The following is a 16742-nucleotide window of genomic DNA, read 5'->3' on the forward strand; positions in this document are numbered from 1 at the left end:
AGAGTGGCTTGGCATGGCGCAGGCAAACACGAGGTCTCGGGCCAAAGCGTGGACTTGTGGGGGCTCTTCCATGGACCACCGGTGTTTGGGGCAGTCTGCCTCACTATATTATCGTCATGGTGTGCTGCCACATTTAGGCGTTGAGATTAATATGATATTAAGAGTTTTATCAATCGCGAGGTTATTAGGTATTATATTGATTGCAGAGGCGGTTTTCGTAACGTAACGAATCGAGCACATTATAACTATCCAGATAAAGTCTATTGGGTCATATAGGAGAAGCGTCTTGTCCCGCAATACTGGCATTTACTAGTGAAAGGGCCGTATCTATGGTCGTGGGAGAAGATATATGAGGTCTCACTGCAGATATGCTGCAGATATTCTCTAGGTGGTATCCGACAACCTTGAATGGGCTTGTGCGGCGACGGGAGGGCCTTGCTTGACTGCGGTTGTTAGAGGCCCAGCAGAAACGTTACAGAACATGGGACATTTTTATGCGGAGATGCTACAATATGAACTCGTTCGACAGCATCTTTTCAGAATCTATCGAGGTCTACCATAAAGAAGAGAAACAAGATCACTAGATTATTTATGAAATCCAGACGATAAAGCGCCTTACTTGTCATTGTCTTATAAAAGCGCTGAGAATGGCGAGATTTTGTGTTCCTACCACCATCCCAACTCAATAAGGCGGACGAAGGAAGACCAAGGGCTCTGGCTCGGGATCAAAACAGATGAGCATGCCAACTGGTTTAATCTGATGGTCGTCAAAAAGTTTTGGATCAGGAAGCCATATACTGATGCTATCAGATTCAAGCCAGATAAACTAGAGACTTCCCAAAGTATGTCTCGTATGTCAAAGTAAATCTCATTAGATGAAAGTTGAAAATCAGGCCAATGATCATTATCATAGTAGCGCTTGATAACATTGTTAAGGCCACAATTTGCCCAGTCTACACTTCGTCATTCTGTTTGTCTTGTACTAGTCTTGGTTCTTGTACTCTTTTGTCACACCCCGCAAAATGGCATCTGAAGGATGCGTCTAGAAGAGAAGATAGTTCAACGAATTACCACTGTATACATCCCTATTATACGGGCAAGATATCCTCTTTCGAATGCGAGGAAAATAACCTCCAAATCTCAACTGCTTAATCCTATAGATCTTTTCCTAATTCGGACGACTTCGCCGACGCTAACCCCATGTGTCAACTTTCGCCAGTATATTTCCATGTTGTCTGAACATCGTCACCCCCTCCTTCATCACCTAATCCATGTCGAAGGTCTATATCAAAAAGCCAGATCCAGGCGAATGTCATCCAATTCAGATTCACACTTTCACTTGCACAATGTACGACCTCGCACTAGGCGCGCTCACGCTATTCGCGCTGGTGTACTACCTGGTAGTGCCAGTGACCACATACTTCTATGATCCAAAGGACCTAAGGAAGTTCCCAAATGCTTACGTCTTGTCTGGGATATCGGATTTGCCCTTCCTTTATGAAGCAAACAAAGGATTTCGCTCTCGGACACGCTTCGAGGCTCACACGAAACATCCTGTTCTGCGAATCGGACCTAACGCACTGTCTTTCTCAGACTCATAAGCCATCAAGGACATCTATGGCCATGGTACAGGATGTATCATTGACCGATTTTACTCCGAGACCTCAGGCTCGCACTCGCATCTCGTAGATGTCGTCGACAAGCAAGATCATTTCCGAAAGAGAAAGATCTTGTCCAGCGCTTATGCGCTCAAAAACCTGGAAAATTGGGGGTTTAAAGTGGTAGAAGTGAGCGGTAAACTCATCAAAGCATTTGATGCCCGATGTACCGATCCGTTGCCTCTAAATCAGCTTCCCCGGAAAGAACACCTGACTGTCGACTACCGCAACTAGACTATGCTATTCACGGCCGCGGCAATTGCGAGCATTAGGCTCAGCGAAGACCTAGGATTTCTAGACGAGGGATCCGACAAGGTGAAATCCGAGAAGAAAGACAGGACCGTCAAAGAGGTCTCGTTCCGAGAATGCCATGCTGCTACAGGTCGAGTGTCGTACCAGCTTGTCTGGGCCTATGACTGGTTAAAGACCTTCTCCCGAGTGAGTAAGATGGTGTCGTCGAACTATTACCGTATGTGGAAACTAGATGGCGATTGGAACGGTATCATCTACAACTGTGCGACTACACGCCTGAAGCGATACCTGGTAGGCGAGACGTTGGATGACTTCTTCGGCACGATTATGTAGAATAAGAGCGGGTCGACTTATAATATAGAATGGGGCGAAAGTGTCGCTGATATCAGCATCATGATAAATGCTGGCCATGACACAACAGCAATCTCACTCGGAACACCCTCTTCTTCCTGCTAAAGAACCCCAAGTGTATGAATCAGGTCCGGGAAGAGCTAGACGATGTCACGGACGAGGTCATCGCGCCTTATGCCAAGGCCAAAAACTTGCCTTATCTTCGAGCTTGCGTAGACGAGAGCTTGCGTAGACGAGAGCTTGCGTAGACGAGAGCTTGCGCATGCTCCCTCCTATGATCTTCGGACTTCCTCGCCGGACGCCTGCCCAGGGAGCTCCAATTCTCAATGATTATATTGCTGGTGACACTTCTGTCAGCATGTCAGCTTACGTTGTTCATCACCAAGAGTCTATCTTCCGTGACCACGACACCTACAAGCCGGAGCGATGGCTGGGGGATGAAGGCAAAGCATTGCAGCCTTTCCTTTTTTTCGTTCCGTTCAGTACTGGAGCGAGTGGATGTATCGGTCGCAATATTAGCTACCTTGCGCAGACTGTCCTGCTTGCTTCTCTAGTCCATCGATTTGAGATTGCTTTGCCATCACCACATTGGGATCCTTCCATCCGTTGAGAGACCAATAATTGCTTTTATAATATGCGAACAGTCATTTGAGGCTGAAAAATCGCACGTAAATGCTTATGCACGTGATGTTGTTGTCCGGGCAACATTTGACCCAAAACGGCATGCGCCCTGTCGATCTGTAGACGTTCTGGAACGTCTGCTTCGCAGCGTTTGCCTGTTTTGATTTCTGTATCTTCGACTTCAACGTTCTCATAGTCAGCAAAATGTCGCCGAAACAGCCCCAGGCGTCGCTTTTCCAGGTATTTCTTCGTCTACGACCTCCGATCGCCCAGAAAGACGAATCCGAGCGTTTCCTTGCAGTTGAGCCCCCAGAGACATCGCAGGATGACGCAGAAATTGTCCCCGCAGTGCCGACGCATATCATTCTTCAACCTCCGAATGATACCCGAAAGCGGGCCGTGGAGAAGTTTGGGTTTACCAAAGTCTTCGAGGAGGCTGCCTCGCAATTAGATGTCTTCCACGACACTGGCATGGAGCCTATCATACGGGGAGTGTTGAAGGAGAACCGAGATGGACTGGTTGCCACGCTAGGTGTGACAGGAAGTGGAAAGGTCTGGCATCAAATAAAGGTGTAGCACAACACCGAAGCTAATAATTGGAGAAATACAGAGCCACACGATTCTAGGATCCAAGACTGAACGAGGAATGACCCAAATGGCGCTCGATGTCATCTTCCGCTCCCTAGAACCCACCGTCAAGACCGAAGATGGAAGCATTACCCCCATCATGCTTGCATCGCTGGCTGCTACGGATGTGTCTGAAGCCCAGCTGTTCTCGGCCCAGACCTTTTTGGAAGCTGTTTATGGCGAATCCACCGGACGCAGCTCAAGAGCACAAACACCCATGAGCCCATCTCGTGCAAACACGCCATTGACGGTACGAAGCCCTCTTGCCCTAAACTCTCCTCAAGGACCGTCAACCCCGCGACCAAACCCACCTAGCTCGTGTCTCCCGAGACCACGGAGTAAACCTGGAAACCCTCGCAAGGTGGACGCAGCCCTGGTAAACCGTCTCCATCACACTGCGCGAGCTTTCCTAGGCCAGGACTCACCCGAGCACACTGGACCCGTTACCCCGGGACTCTACAACCCCCTGCCCTACACCCACTCCAATGTTTTTGAATCGCAATTAGCTAAATCACGACTTTATGTTTTAAAGGAACCTGCTCCCGCATTGAGCTTCCCCCGCCGCAACATTCGTGAACGACAAGGCGCGCTTCCTCGACTTCCTGACATGAGTCACCTCTCGGTGGATATGGACTCCAATGCCGACTTCGTCGTTTTGGTATCCATGTATGAGGTGTACAACGATCGAATCTTTGATCTCCTATCCCCTGCAATTGTTCCAGGCCAAGGAACCATGTCCCGCGGCAACAACCAAAAGGATCGACGACGCCCCCTGCTTTTCAAGCCAACCGAAGGCTCACCTGACCGCAAATTGGTTGCAGGGCTGCGAAAGATTGCTTGCGGCACCTACGAAGAAGCATTGGCTATCTTGGATGTTGGTTTGACGGAACGAAAGGTAACTGGCACTGGAATGAATAGTGTTAGCTCTCGGAGTCATGGTTTCTTCTCCCTGGAAGTCAAGAAGCGTACCTTCTCTAAGCGTACTGGTGAGGCGAACTGGGTAGGGAACGCTCTTACCGTTGTTGATTTGGCTGGTAAGTATATTTGGTCTGCGTATCCTGGTTTTTACTGACACATTTAGGCTCTGAGCGCGCCAGAACGGCCAAGACAGCGGGTGCTACACTCGCTGAAGCTGGCAAGATTAACGAGAGTTTAATGTATCTTGGTCAGTGCTTGCAGATGCAAAGCAACATCCAGGATGGCATGAAGGTATGTCTTGGTACTTTGGTTAATACCATCTGCGCCATGACTGATTCATTTTAGACCGCACTCGTTCCATACCGCCAGTGCAAGTTGACCGAGCTCCTGTTCTCAAATTCTTTCCCTTCGCCCCATCAAATGTCTCGGGGACAATATCCCCAAAAGGCCATTATGATTGTCACTGCTGACCCTCTGGGTGATTTCAATGCCACTTCTCAAATATTGCGCTACTCCGCACTGGCTCGTGAGGTTACCGTGCCCAGAGCGCCCTCAATCGCTGAGTCTATTATATCTGCATCTGGAAGCCACCGCTCAGTTAGTGGCCGTGCTTCTGTGCATGATGGGAGAGCAGAGGAGCTCGAAAGAGCAGCTGGTGAGATCACACGTCTTACCCGTGATTGCCACGGCCTTGCTGTCAAACTCGCTGAAGAGGAAATTGCACGGTCTGAGATTGAAACAAGACTAAGGGCGACTGAAGAAAGATGTCTCATGATTGAGCAAGACGTACGCGAAGAATGCTGGGCAGAGATGGATGAAAAGATGGAAGAGGAGAGGCGCCGTTGGCAAAATGCTTGGGATGAGCAGGTTGGTACACAACAAACGTTTGGTATATGTCATACGCTAAGACTTCTCAGCTCGGCCGCAATGATGAGCATATCGACAAGAAGGTCGAGCTGGTTTCCCGTGGATTCCAGAGTAAGTTGTCTCATGTGAACTTTGAGCTTGAATCATCAGACTAACTTCCACCTACAGTCTTTGAAGACCCAAACTCAAATGCACGGATGGAAGAGCTTGAGCAAGAGAATGACGAACTCCGTCGCAGACTCGCCGCTCTCGAGCGTGAGATGCATTCCCAATCTCCGACCAGAAAGCCAAGGGCCAAGAACGCCACTCCCGCTCGTGCTAATCTCTTGAGCCGCGAAAGCGACATCGAGAATGCATTGCAACGCATGGATCAGTTGAAACTTGCTGATACCATGTTTGCTCCTCCGTCCCCTGGAGCATCTCCTATCAAGAAGCAGAGGAAAATGGGCACACGCAAATGGGATCTCGCCCCCGAGGAGGACATCTAAGTTTTCCCGATTTGTTGACACGACTGTTACGATTTATCCTTCTTCCCACCCAGTTCAAGATACAGAATTTAACTACCGGATGGTTGGATTGGTTGGCTATGGGCAATGATATCCCTCGGACTAGGCGTTTTGGGAGCCATTATTTGTTGGAATATTGAATGATACTTCGTTTTGCAAGAATACCAATCTTTTGGATAACGTTATTGTGAATATTGTACATGCCAGCTCGTAAGGCAACAACCTGATGTCCTATCTCTCAACGCCAACATCCAGCTGTAATATAGCCGGAGATAATTAATCGCAGCGCCATGAATATCTGAAGAAATTAAAAAGTAAAACACAATTGAAATATAGCCCCTAGTCCATCAGGATTCAGAAGGTGTAATATCCATTGCGTCAGGGTCGCCCTTAGACGCAACATCCTTGCCAGCGAAAGGCTCAGTTTCCGTCTCATTAGCAGACTGGTCAGCAGTGAGATTGCCCTTCGTCTCTTCATCCTGCATTTCCTCATCTTCATCACCATCACCTTCCCCTTCCGTAGCAGCAGGATCACCATCACCACCACCATCCCCTTCGCCACCCTCGTTCTCATCATCTTCCCCATCACCCTCATCAGCCCCCTCATCCCCACTACCACCTTCCTCCGCGTCAGTAACAGGAGGGAAAAGAGTCGAATTCCCCTCATCGATCATCGTCCCATCGTCGTCTTCACCAACATCACTCTCGTCAGCGCTGTCATGCTCCCCGTTCGGATCCTTCTGCCCAGCAGCTCCATCTCCATTCGCGGGAGGCGGTTTGCCGGGGCCTCGGATAGCAGGAGTCGAGGCCGCGCCTGGCATCAACGCACCATGCGGCGTAGAAGGCGGGTCCGTCTCGCCCGGAGCGGTGAATTTGCTCGCGGGAGCACGGGGAGCAAGCTTCGTGTTGACGATTGTATCGGCCCGTTTCTGGATGTCGCGGCGGGCAATACCCTTAGTACGGCCGCGCGGCGCGGGGGTATCAGAAGCGGGGAGGGGGTAGGTGGCGTAGAAGTCTCGGCGGAAGCTTCGCCCGCCATGAGCAGGTGGTCGAGTTTCATTTTCTCTTTGTTCTCGTCGTTGACTTGCTCGATCAGTTGGGGCATGTTGACTTCGTAGACTCGGGCGTAGAGGTCTGCGATCAGATCCTCGAACATGGTGATTTTCATCAGGTTGTTGTTCAGCTTCTTCAATTCCAGGGCATCACGGAGCAATTCTAGGAGGGGTTGGCTGTCTGTGGACAGTTGGGTTAAGCTTTCCAGGCGAGCTGTTTTGGTGGAAAATTCTTCCCAGCCGATTGGTTTGAATACGCCTTCTTCATGTCCTTCGTTGATCATTGCTGCGCGGCGAATGAGCTAGAATTGGTTAGTATTGGAGAGGGTGGTAATATGGGTTGGTCCTGTCTCACCTTTGCATAGTTCAGGCAAATATCCTCCCACAGCTTGGTGTGATTGAGGAAATCGCCCTGCTTCTTTCTCACGCGACGTAACAATTGATCTAAGCTTGCGCGATCATCTAATTGATCAAGCAAGCCGACGAAAAAGTACACATATCGTGTGGTGTAGACGAAATGTCTACCCGGACGTTCGAATTCAGGTCGCCAGACTTGGATGGTGAGCGTCTTGGTAAAAATCTGGGACAATTCCTGCTTGGCAGCAATCGCAGCAGCTGGGTTTGGTTGACCATCGTAAACCAAATGGGCAGCCTAGGGATTGTCAATTGTGTGAACCGCTGAGAACAGCTAGGGAAAGGGAGGTATACCTTCACGCCCATTCGATGATGCCAGTTGGACTTATCGGCACTCTTGAACTTTCGAAGAACTTCCGTCATGTATGATTTCCATGCATCCATATTCTCGGGAACATCAACCTTTCTGGCCCAGGGGGTTGCGAGTAGGGCTTTGCCTCCTTCGGCAGGCTGATGCAATTGTCAGTAAACATTACTCAACCAAAAAAAATGTCACTAACCGTCATCTTTCCTCGAAGGACAAGCTTGTGCACAAAAGAAAACAGTTTGAAGTGCGGCTCGAAGATCGGATCAGAGCGCGAGTCTCTTCGCTGTGGGAGTGCGTTGATGGCATCGAACAGAGCGTCCAGCACCTCTTGCATCTCAACTCTTTTTGAACTCGTCCTAAGAGAGTCGTCGCTATTGTACATCTTCCAGAGACACTTGGCAAGCGTATAATGGGTCCTGATCACGTTAGCGTTGTTGAACATTTGCAACATCACAGGCTGTCACTTACATCCATCGTTTCGACTTGTCAACGGCTGCCCGTTTGAGAAGGTTGCTGGCAAAGTTCCACACCGAGTACTCCGACATTTCCTTGAAAGGCTGCCCCTTGTACATCTGCTGACTCTCTTCGCTGCTGAAATGACGAGGGAAACCTTCCACGCTAAAGGCACCCATAGACAACGGTTCACGAGAGGATGAGTACAGACGAATACCAAAGTCGGAGTAGAGATCCGACATCAGGGCTCTTGTCTCTGCCGTTGGCTCTGCGGTCCGGATTGCCGTTGAAACGGCCATTGCATAACAATGGATGGCGTTCCGCTGGAGTGTTGCTAGATCCGCGCGGTTGTTGTTGATTTTGTCCGCTGTCCATGTAATATCTTCATCCAGCTTGGAATCGTATGCCTGAGCGAGTCTGAACCAGGTCTCCCACCTCCCTGATCCATGATCCAAGTCCTGTCTGAAGAAGCTGATGGCATCGTCAAGCTCGCTTGTTGAACCAGGGCTGAGACGCTTTTGTGAACGGAACTTGGTCAAAGCGGCATGGCCAAGAAGGAAGAACCATCCTTTAGCGGCAATCTTTGCATTCTCGGTTAGAACCACAGTTGTCGAAAGCTCTGTAATACCTTGAACGGCCCGGAGAAGATTGGATGGGTTGAGGGCGGCTTTAAGATAGGCATTGACAATCCGACGATTGAAAGTCAGCTGTGGTGCTTGCGACGAAGACTTGGCGGCGGGACCAATTGCTTGCTGCATCTTTTCGATAGTTGTCTTCAATTCGGACTTTGACAGGTCCTTCATGTTCATCTTGTTTGCCTGCTGCAAAACAAAGTCAATCATCATGATAGCTGTAGGGCGATCCAGCTTCTCCGGAGGGCACCCATGATCCATGGTTCCATCGAATGGAGAAAACTTGATGCCGTGCAGATCGTAAAGGATTTGGCACACATCGAATTCATAGTCCCCTTTCGTCTCAAGGCCAAAGAGCTCAGCCTTGACAAGTTTCAAGAACTTCTTCTGCGAGTACCTGCACATTGATCGGACGCCCAATGCATTGTGTACGGAACGAAGGAAGTGAATCCGATCTTCGAGTGCGTCATCGAAAAGTTCTTTGTTCTGAGCGATTGCCTCCATGAAAAGGGTGTACTGTAGAATCCAGCAACGAACGTACAGCTCTCGCATCCTATCCTTAAAGTTTTCAAGCGACTTCGTTAATGATGCTCGGAGGTCACGACCAGAAGTTTGCCCGACCCGCACAGAATCTTCATATAGAACAAAGCTGTGCAACAGTCTAGCAAGGCGGGATACTGCAGACATGGATGCTTGAAGATGCTCTTGGTCGAAACATTCGTAGGCCATGTCCGACTCTTCAAGAATAAGTGGTATGGCCTTGGCCACGATGCCATCCAGAGCCTTGAGCCAGCTCAGCAGAGATACCTGACGGTGTCGATTTGTTTCTTCGCTGTGTTTCGTGGCCTCAAGTTCTGTCATCACCACTTCGATACTTCGCAGATAGCATGAGACAACTTTAGGCGGGTAGTCGATGGCTTGGTATGCCTCCTGGAGCCTGCGCCACAGAAATAGACGCAATGTAGCATCTCCGCGGTCTAAGAAGGCAGCCATTTCGCTGAGGTGTGATGTTGGATGATTCATGTCGTTCTCCGATGGTGCTTCTGCATACTCAATCGATGAGGGCTCAAGAATGGGCTCAATTGCCTCGATGAGGGACACAGGATCTTCCGAGTCCGAGTTGAAGACCTTGGCAAAGAAGTCCATGCACTTGAGCTTCAACACCTCTTGGTCTATCACAGCCGCAGACAGTTCGGACATGGTGGAGTTGTTGATGAAGCTGGCGTCTGGATTGCCAAGGGTCTGGAGGATTTGCTTCAGGTCTTGGAGGCAAAGCAAAATATGCTCCCGTTCTGCCTCCCCGGCAAGGTTGATATGGAATACAGATGCCCACAGATGACGGAGAGTGATGTCTTTTTGGCAATCACCAGACGGCCCGTTGTCGACAAAATGATCCACGGATGATCGAGCTAGCATGCCCCAACGACCCAGCCTGTCGCGTTGTGCAAGTCGTGTCTCCTGTCCTGTCTTGCTGCCTAGAGTTTCAACTGAAGCGAAGATATCCAAATGAAGTTCATAGATGGACTGTACCATCTCAAGCTCGAAGAAGTCGCTGGCCTTATATTCAAAAGGAGCTTCACTGCTTGCGTCAAGCATTCGGCGTTCGAGGTCGGCAATCAGTTCACCAGACCTTTTGTATATGAACTCATCCTCGCGGAGCAAGAGATCCACCACAGTATTCTTTAGTTCCTTCGGCCACAAAAAACGCCTGTATGCTGACTTCGCAGTGGACCAATCTGGGGTTTCTCGACCAAAGTTTGGCGTCAGAAGGCACTTGAGCCACTGAAAAGAGGTGTCATGGGGGTGTCGCCATTCACTGTTGATGGAGTCAGAGAAGTCATAGAGATGCTCCCCAGCGGGGAGGTCTTCCGCAACAATTGGTTTCCGGGCACCCTTGCGTGAGTGTTCAAGGAATACAGCCAAGCCCGATTTGCTCGTACCGTGTATATCCTTCTTCAAGGGTGAATGTTCATCCTTCTGCTGCATCAAACGAGACTTTTCGTCGTCCCATGTCTTGATGAGACCGCGGAAATCCTGGAACAACCGTGTTTCAAGGTCTTCGGGTGTATCAGTTGATTCACTTGTCGAGCACTTTGCTCTTATGCTTGCAATGCTCCCCAGTGCTTCGATTCCGACTTTTGAAAACAGAGAATCAAGCGTGCTGAACATCCAATCATCGGCATTGACGAAAATCTCGAGGCGGTTTTCGTAGTACTTTTCTTGGTCGAAGGCGATTTCCTCAGGAACTACCAGGGCGTCGGCATTTGATTCTCGGGCACGTGTCCGTCTGCTCTTCATTCGACCTCCCTCTGGCTCCTCGTTGGCAACTGATGCAGACGATCTTTTGCGAGCAGCCGCTGCAGAGCTCGGGTCAAGGTCCTCGGGATTTGTCTCATCATTTTCAGCTTGCTGATCAGGAGGTTGTGCTGATTGGCGTTCTAATGATTCCATCAATTGCTTCTCTGCGCTCTGGTCGATAGTTGAGGGTTCCTCGACTGGTTCTGCGGGCTCCTTGGTTTTTTCGGGTTCAGGTTCGGGTTCTTCGGATTTCGTCTCATGCTCAGTTGTTTGAAGCATTTCTCCGCTGCTCTCGTCGTTTTCGGCTCTTTTCTCATGTCCATCGTCTTCACTTTTCATCTCCACGTCATCTGGCTTTGTGGTCGGCGTGCCAGGAGGATGAGAGCCCCGTGTTGGTAGAACAATGCCGATTGACCGACTCGGAACTGCGGAAATCGACGCCTCATCGTCGTCGTCGAGAGCTTGGAGAAGTGCCTTTCCAACCGACTCCCAAGTTGGTGCTGCGGGTGTAATATACCTGATGGAAGTATGTATTGCGAGAGGTCCCTTGGATGAATCGATGTTCTGTAAATCGGCGGGAATCGTAGGTAAACTTGGGTAAGGATCCTCGTGCTGTTTTAAATACTTCAATAGAGCCTTCTTGGGTCTTTTGACGGGAATCTGCGAAGCAGATAACTTGTCGAAAAGGGTCTCTAGTGTGCTTCGAAGGCGTTGCTCTGCAAATATTTCCTCCAGGCCGAGCTGCTCTGGCCGCAATTCCAGCCGATTGTCATCATCTGCTAGTACGCTCTCCAAGCAATACCGCGACAAGCGATGGCTCTGCAAGGCACCACTGAGTCTCGCGCTTTGCCTCCAGAGATTCAGATCAGAGTCATCTCGTTCTAAGGCATCTCCGAAGGATTGCAGCGCTTTCCTTGACGCCTCCATCAGCTTCTTTTGCGCTTCTTTCTCGGATCCGGGCGTCTTCGGTGCTGTTCGTATGGATTCTTGTACCGCATCGAGAACGTATTTGCCGTGGTTTTTGTAGGAGAGATAAAGGGTCTGGAATAGACTGGAGGTAGAGTCGTTGACATTGAACTCGCCGATCGGTTCTGTGGCTTCATCAGAGGTCTCTTGGGTCTGCGCATCCTCGAATGCGCCCCTTTTGAAATCGGAGACGGACTCTGGGTATTTAAAGATCTCGGAATTGAGAAGAGCTTCGTATGCCTCGGCTGCCTGGGAATAGAACTCTGGACCTTGCGCGTGTAGTTTTAAAGCACTGTGGTATAGCTTCAGAGCTTCCTCGATCTGGAGCTCCTTGGTATCATCAACCTCCTCTTCGACAGCCTCATCGGGTTCAACATTCAATGCGACCCAGCTCGACATGATGCGAGCTCGGGGTCGTTCGATCTTATATATCAGATAGTCGAAAGAAGGGCGACATCCCAGGAAACCCTTAAATGCGGGATTGGTTATCAGACACGTTATCACGCGTTGACCACATCGGGGAAGGTGTGTGTGGCCTGCGTGCCTTGATGCCTGCATGCCTTATGGCCTGACACCTTCCTTTGGGGTAATAGTACAATTGTAGTCCAGGATCACTTTCACCCCTCAGTGCACCCCCTGGATTTTTTTCACTTTGCTCAGCCTATTTTATTCCAGATACCCTCATTATTCTCACCACGCTTGTGCAGGCGCCATGGTCGCGCCCGCTGTCCCTGAGTATGTTGCTCCTGTCCCCGTTTACGTGTTCCCCGGGCTGCGCACGCATGGCAATTGTCCCAAATGGGCGACAGCTGCAGCTGCGCAAATCGCAGGAATCGTGACTGACCTTGTGAACCCTACTTAGAATCCACGAGGAGGAGGATATCTTTGTTGCCGTTGATGCGCGAACAGAATCTCTGCAGAGCTTGCGGGAATTAGGCCCCCCAGACTTGGTATATTTGGTCAAGCAGCCCAAGGCCAATTCCAATTCAACTCGCCAGGTACACTTATGCCTTTGATCTGAAACAATTTATGCAGATAATTGACTCATTTCCATCTATGACAGACCGGCGTTTATCATCATGTCACCGGAATCGATGCCTCCTCGTCCGCAAGCTTAGCCGCCTACGTGAACACCCTCACATTCTCTCCCCTCGATAAGACACACAAAGTGGTATCAGGAATCTACTGGTCAGTCTCACAATCGCTACAGCGGTCAATATATGCTAATATCTATACAGCTGCTACAATGCCTTCTCCCACCTCGACATGCGTGTTGAAGTCAAGATCCCCGGAAGCTTGGAGAGCTACTGCATCGACGAGCGGGGTGACAAGCGAGTTGCAACTGAAGCCCTCTGGCTTGAAACGTTCCTTTGCGCTGTGCTAAGAGCCTACCTTTACGCCGATGACGGAAGTGGAGATGCTGTCAAGAAGATTGTCGGAGTCCGACGATTCAACCCAGTGACAAATACAGAGATGGAACATAAGTTCTTGGATGCCGCCGAAAAGCTTTTCTTCCTAGGTACGAACCATTCTATAGCTCGTTTGTTGTACCCGTACTGACAATGGACAGGACGCCAGCTGAGCTCCGACCCCGAGACCCAAGTCCCCAACACCGTGAGCAACCACCTTACATCAGGCGTCCTCAAGTACATCCACACCACTGGTCGATACACATCCGGAATAAACCTCTTCGAAAAGCTCCGCACAAAGGATGTGGAGGTCTCGTCTCTGCTCGCTCGTGTACAGATGATGGCAGACGAGGAAGTACAAGCGGTGCGACTAATGTATGATGCCCTACAAGATGTGCCAATGGATTATGCTTTGCTAGACTGCCAGGCAAACTTCTGCCAGAGCAAGGGCGAAGGCGATATGGCGCTTGAATGTGCCAAGCGGGCCGTGACCGCTGCCCCGAGCGAATTCAGTACATGGGCTCGTCTGGCGGAGGTATATGTCGGTATGGAACAGTGGGACCTAGCGCTCTTGACTCTCAACTCCTGTCCCATGTTCACATATCAGGACAAAGACACACCTCGCATGCCCCAACCATCACGTATCATGCTTCCAATTCTCGCCGAAAGCATCCTCGATGAAATCGACGAGGGCCAGCCCAAACAGGGAGACCCCCATGACTTTGTTCACCCTTCTCTTCGGAAGATCCATGCTGCTGGTTACCAGGGTACCTTCTTGAAGGCATACAATCTCCTTACAAAGATTGCCGCTGCAATCGGTTGGGACCAACTCCTGAAGGTCCGCAGCGAGGTGTTTGTGATGGAAGAGGAATACCGTGTTGAGCGACAACATGTCCCTAAACCTGCTCAGTCACTAGGGGCCGAGATCAATGGAGATAGTGCTGAGCAGGAGGACGACACTGGTTCAGTGAATGGACCTAGCCCGGTCCAGTCCACAGAAGAAACCCCCAATGGAGACGGGAATGCAAACCACGGCCAGAGCCCTCTCGAAAGACCCGAGCAGACGGTGGCTTCAGAGGTCGTCAAGTCTGGCAACGAGGATGTAAGTGCACACAACACGGACGTATTGATTATATACTGACTATTCATCTCACAGCCCGACCCATCACACGCCGCATACACACAATTCCGCAACAAACGTCTATGTGAAAGATGGCTCGATAACCTCTTCATGGTCCTCTATGAGGACCTCCGCATCTACACCATCTGGAGAACAGAGATGGCCCAGTTCCGCCAACAAGCGATGGAGTACAAGAAGTCCGCGACCGAGTGGGAGATCCTTGGTGAGCTCGCAGAGCGACTCCACCATTTTGACGAGAGTATCGAGGCTTATCAGAGCTGTCTGGCCACTCGCTTCTCACCAAAGGCCATGCGCGGGGTGTTGAAGCTCTACGAGCAGCGAAATGACACGCGAGGCATGCTTGGCGCACTCATTCGTCTCATCGCCTGGCAATATCGCTGGTATTCTGAGGTATGTTTCTCTCCTCTGCAAATAACCTTGGTCATCCATAGCTAAGCATTTCCAGTTCTCCCCCGAGCTCTTATTCCTCGTCCGCAAGCTCATCGAGGATGAAGGTGCCGTAAAGGTCCGCAGCATCGTGCAAGCCACTAACCTCCCCCAACCCGTCCTCGACCTCACACACCAGTACTGCCAGCTCTGCGCCACATTCCGCAGCAGCGGCAGCGATACCTAAGTTGCGCGCGGTCGAACAAAATACGGACGAGAGATCGCTTAGCTTTACGAGGCCATAGTGCTAATTTCTTCCCTGGATGTCGATGTCAAGATAGAAAGCGGGCGCAGGCAGGGTTAATGACCATTCTTGATTGATGACACCTTTTTTTCTTCATTTCCTCTTGTCAAATCGATTGTTACTAGGTAGTTTTTCTTAGAGTATATACTTCCTATCAATTTTTTGATCGGTTACTCAAAAGTGCATCATAGCGGGTCCATTATAGTTAGAATTCACACATTGCTGTTGCCCCCTGGGTTATGTACAGGTACCTCTAGGTGCAACGCGTGTTCAACAATCTAAGAACTGCCTCAGTGGAGAGCATGGAGACAAATGATAATCAGCCAGTCACATAGATTATACCAACGCTTGATATGCGCCATGCCCCAGTCCGTAGGAAAAACAGACGGGATCGGCCACTAGCAAGAACTAGTCGAGCTCTGTGTATAATCACCATCTACAATAAGATCCACAGAAGCCCTAACGTTGATCCAGCGATGATACAAGTAGATGAAACCATAACCTAAAGCAATCCAATACATTCCTATTATAATTCATACACCCAAACCAAGGAAGCCATTTTACAACAACGACAACCCATAGTGAATTACCACTAAAACTACCCCTACTCATCCTTCTCAACCGCCTCAGTCTCAGGAAGATCAGATTCCTTGGGAACATCACCACCCTTAGCCTTGGCAGCCGCAGCCGCAGGACCACTCTTCTCAGCTGTCGCATCGACTGGTTCTTCCTCTCCTTCCTCGGCAGCAGGTTCCTCATCTTCATCTTCGCCGCCGTCACCGTTCCGTGCGACTTCGACGCCTTCATCATCGTCAACGACTGCAGGTGCGGTTTTTCGCTTCTTTGGTGCTGGGCCTGGTGTTGATGGTTATATTGTTAGCGCGTGCGAGGAATGGATATACGATATGATATGATATGATAGGGCTAGGATTTGGGGTTGGGTTGGGTTTGGAGAATTGAATGTGGAAGTCATACCTGGGGCTTTGGTGGCTTCCTCTTCTTCCTCTTCGTCTTCATCGTCTGAGGCTGAGGCAGATTCTTCGGCTTCTTCGTCCTCGTCGCTTCCTTCCTCTAGTTCGGGTTCGGAGTCTTCATACCTGTGTTGGGGTGCCGGGTTAGTATTGCGTGAATTGGATTTAAGGGTTGCGCGTCATGAATAAAGTAGGTTGTTAGGGTGTCGCGATTCGCGCGTGACTGTTGTAATCGCATTGAATTGTGGTAAAAGGATGCGCGAAGTGTTGGCGCAAAGGTCGAGGAGAAGAATTGGACCCGTAATTGGGAATGGAAATAGAATGGAACTAGAACTTGGAGACTTACTCTTCTTCCTCTTCGCTTTCATCACTAGGAAGGGCTTGGAGCTCCTCCTCGGGTTCACGACCTCTCTTGCGGGTGGATGTCATGGTGAGGAATTAAGGAGGTGGAATTATAGAGGGAGAATTATAGTACGAGGAGGCAGGCCTTGGGGGGAAGGAATATATAGGAGAAAGGAGAGAGAAAGGAGAGAGAAAGAGCGTAGCTCCAAGCTGAGGGAAGGGGGTCGAACCAAGGGAGAGGGGGCATAAGCGGAGGTGACGGTGACGACATGGGTTAGGGTTAGTTG

General features: G+C 50.1%; 6 protein-coding genes across 6 annotated transcripts; 4 read left to right on the forward strand and 2 right to left on the reverse strand.

Annotated features, from left to right (window-relative positions):
- Window positions 1-1346: 1346 nt before the first annotated feature.
- N7446_007968 (uncharacterized protein) lies at window positions 1347-2243 on the forward strand (the record flags this gene model as incomplete). Its single annotated transcript, XM_058516713.1, has 3 exons — window positions 1347-1556; window positions 1611-1787; window positions 1893-2243. 3 exons carry the CDS (start codon window positions 1347-1349, stop codon window positions 2241-2243), a joined length of 738 nt encoding a protein of 245 aa, XP_058370359.1.
- A 280-nt stretch (window positions 2244-2523) lies between these two features.
- On the forward strand, window positions 2524-2871 carry N7446_007969 (uncharacterized protein; the record flags this gene model as incomplete). The annotated part of the gene is made up of 1 exon (XM_058516714.1): window positions 2524-2871. One exon carries the CDS (start codon window positions 2524-2526, stop codon window positions 2869-2871), a length of 348 nt encoding a protein of 115 aa, XP_058370360.1.
- Window positions 2872-3086: 215 nt separating this feature from the next.
- N7446_007970 (uncharacterized protein) lies at window positions 3087-5782 on the forward strand (the record flags this gene model as incomplete). Its single annotated transcript, XM_058516715.1, has 6 exons — window positions 3087-3434; window positions 3493-4543; window positions 4591-4718; window positions 4773-5294; window positions 5345-5405; window positions 5463-5782. The coding sequence occupies 6 exons, from the start codon at window positions 3087-3089 to the stop codon at window positions 5780-5782; spliced, it is 2430 nt and encodes an 809-aa protein (XP_058370361.1).
- A 365-nt stretch (window positions 5783-6147) lies between these two features.
- hir3 (putative transcriptional corepressor of histone genes (Hir3)) lies at window positions 6148-12392 on the reverse strand (the record flags this gene model as incomplete). The annotated part of the gene is made up of 6 exons (XM_058516716.1): window positions 8042-12392; window positions 7767-7989; window positions 7561-7716; window positions 7208-7504; window positions 6753-7154; window positions 6148-6729 (listed from the first exon to the last, which is right to left on the reverse strand). The coding sequence occupies exons 1-6, from the start codon at window positions 12319-12321 to the stop codon at window positions 6148-6150; spliced, it is 5940 nt and encodes a 1979-aa protein (XP_058370362.1). The 5' UTR covers window positions 12322-12392.
- A 166-nt stretch (window positions 12393-12558) lies between these two features.
- Window positions 12559-15283, forward strand: N7446_007972 (ChAPs family protein). Its single transcript, XM_058516717.1, has 7 exons — window positions 12559-12657; window positions 12785-12920; window positions 12986-13110; window positions 13161-13441; window positions 13493-14433; window positions 14488-14862; window positions 14918-15283. Exons 1-7 carry the CDS (start codon window positions 12635-12637, stop codon window positions 15083-15085), a joined length of 2049 nt encoding a protein of 682 aa, XP_058370363.1. The 5' UTR covers window positions 12559-12634; the 3' UTR covers window positions 15086-15283.
- Window positions 15284-15374: 91 nt separating this feature from the next.
- On the reverse strand, window positions 15375-16542 carry N7446_007973 (uncharacterized protein; the record flags this gene model as incomplete). The annotated part of the gene is made up of 3 exons (XM_058516718.1): window positions 15375-15997; window positions 16118-16239; window positions 16460-16542. 3 exons carry the CDS (start codon window positions 16540-16542, stop codon window positions 15747-15749), a joined length of 456 nt encoding a protein of 151 aa, XP_058370364.1. The 3' UTR covers window positions 15375-15746.
- Between the last annotated feature and the right edge of the window lie 200 nt (window positions 16543-16742).

Source organism: Penicillium canescens (assembly GCF_028828765.1).
Source record: "Penicillium canescens strain IBT 15451 chromosome Unknown utg000005l_segment0_segment0, whole genome shotgun sequence".
Taxonomy (NCBI): Eukaryota; Fungi; Ascomycota; class Eurotiomycetes; order Eurotiales; family Aspergillaceae; genus Penicillium; species Penicillium canescens.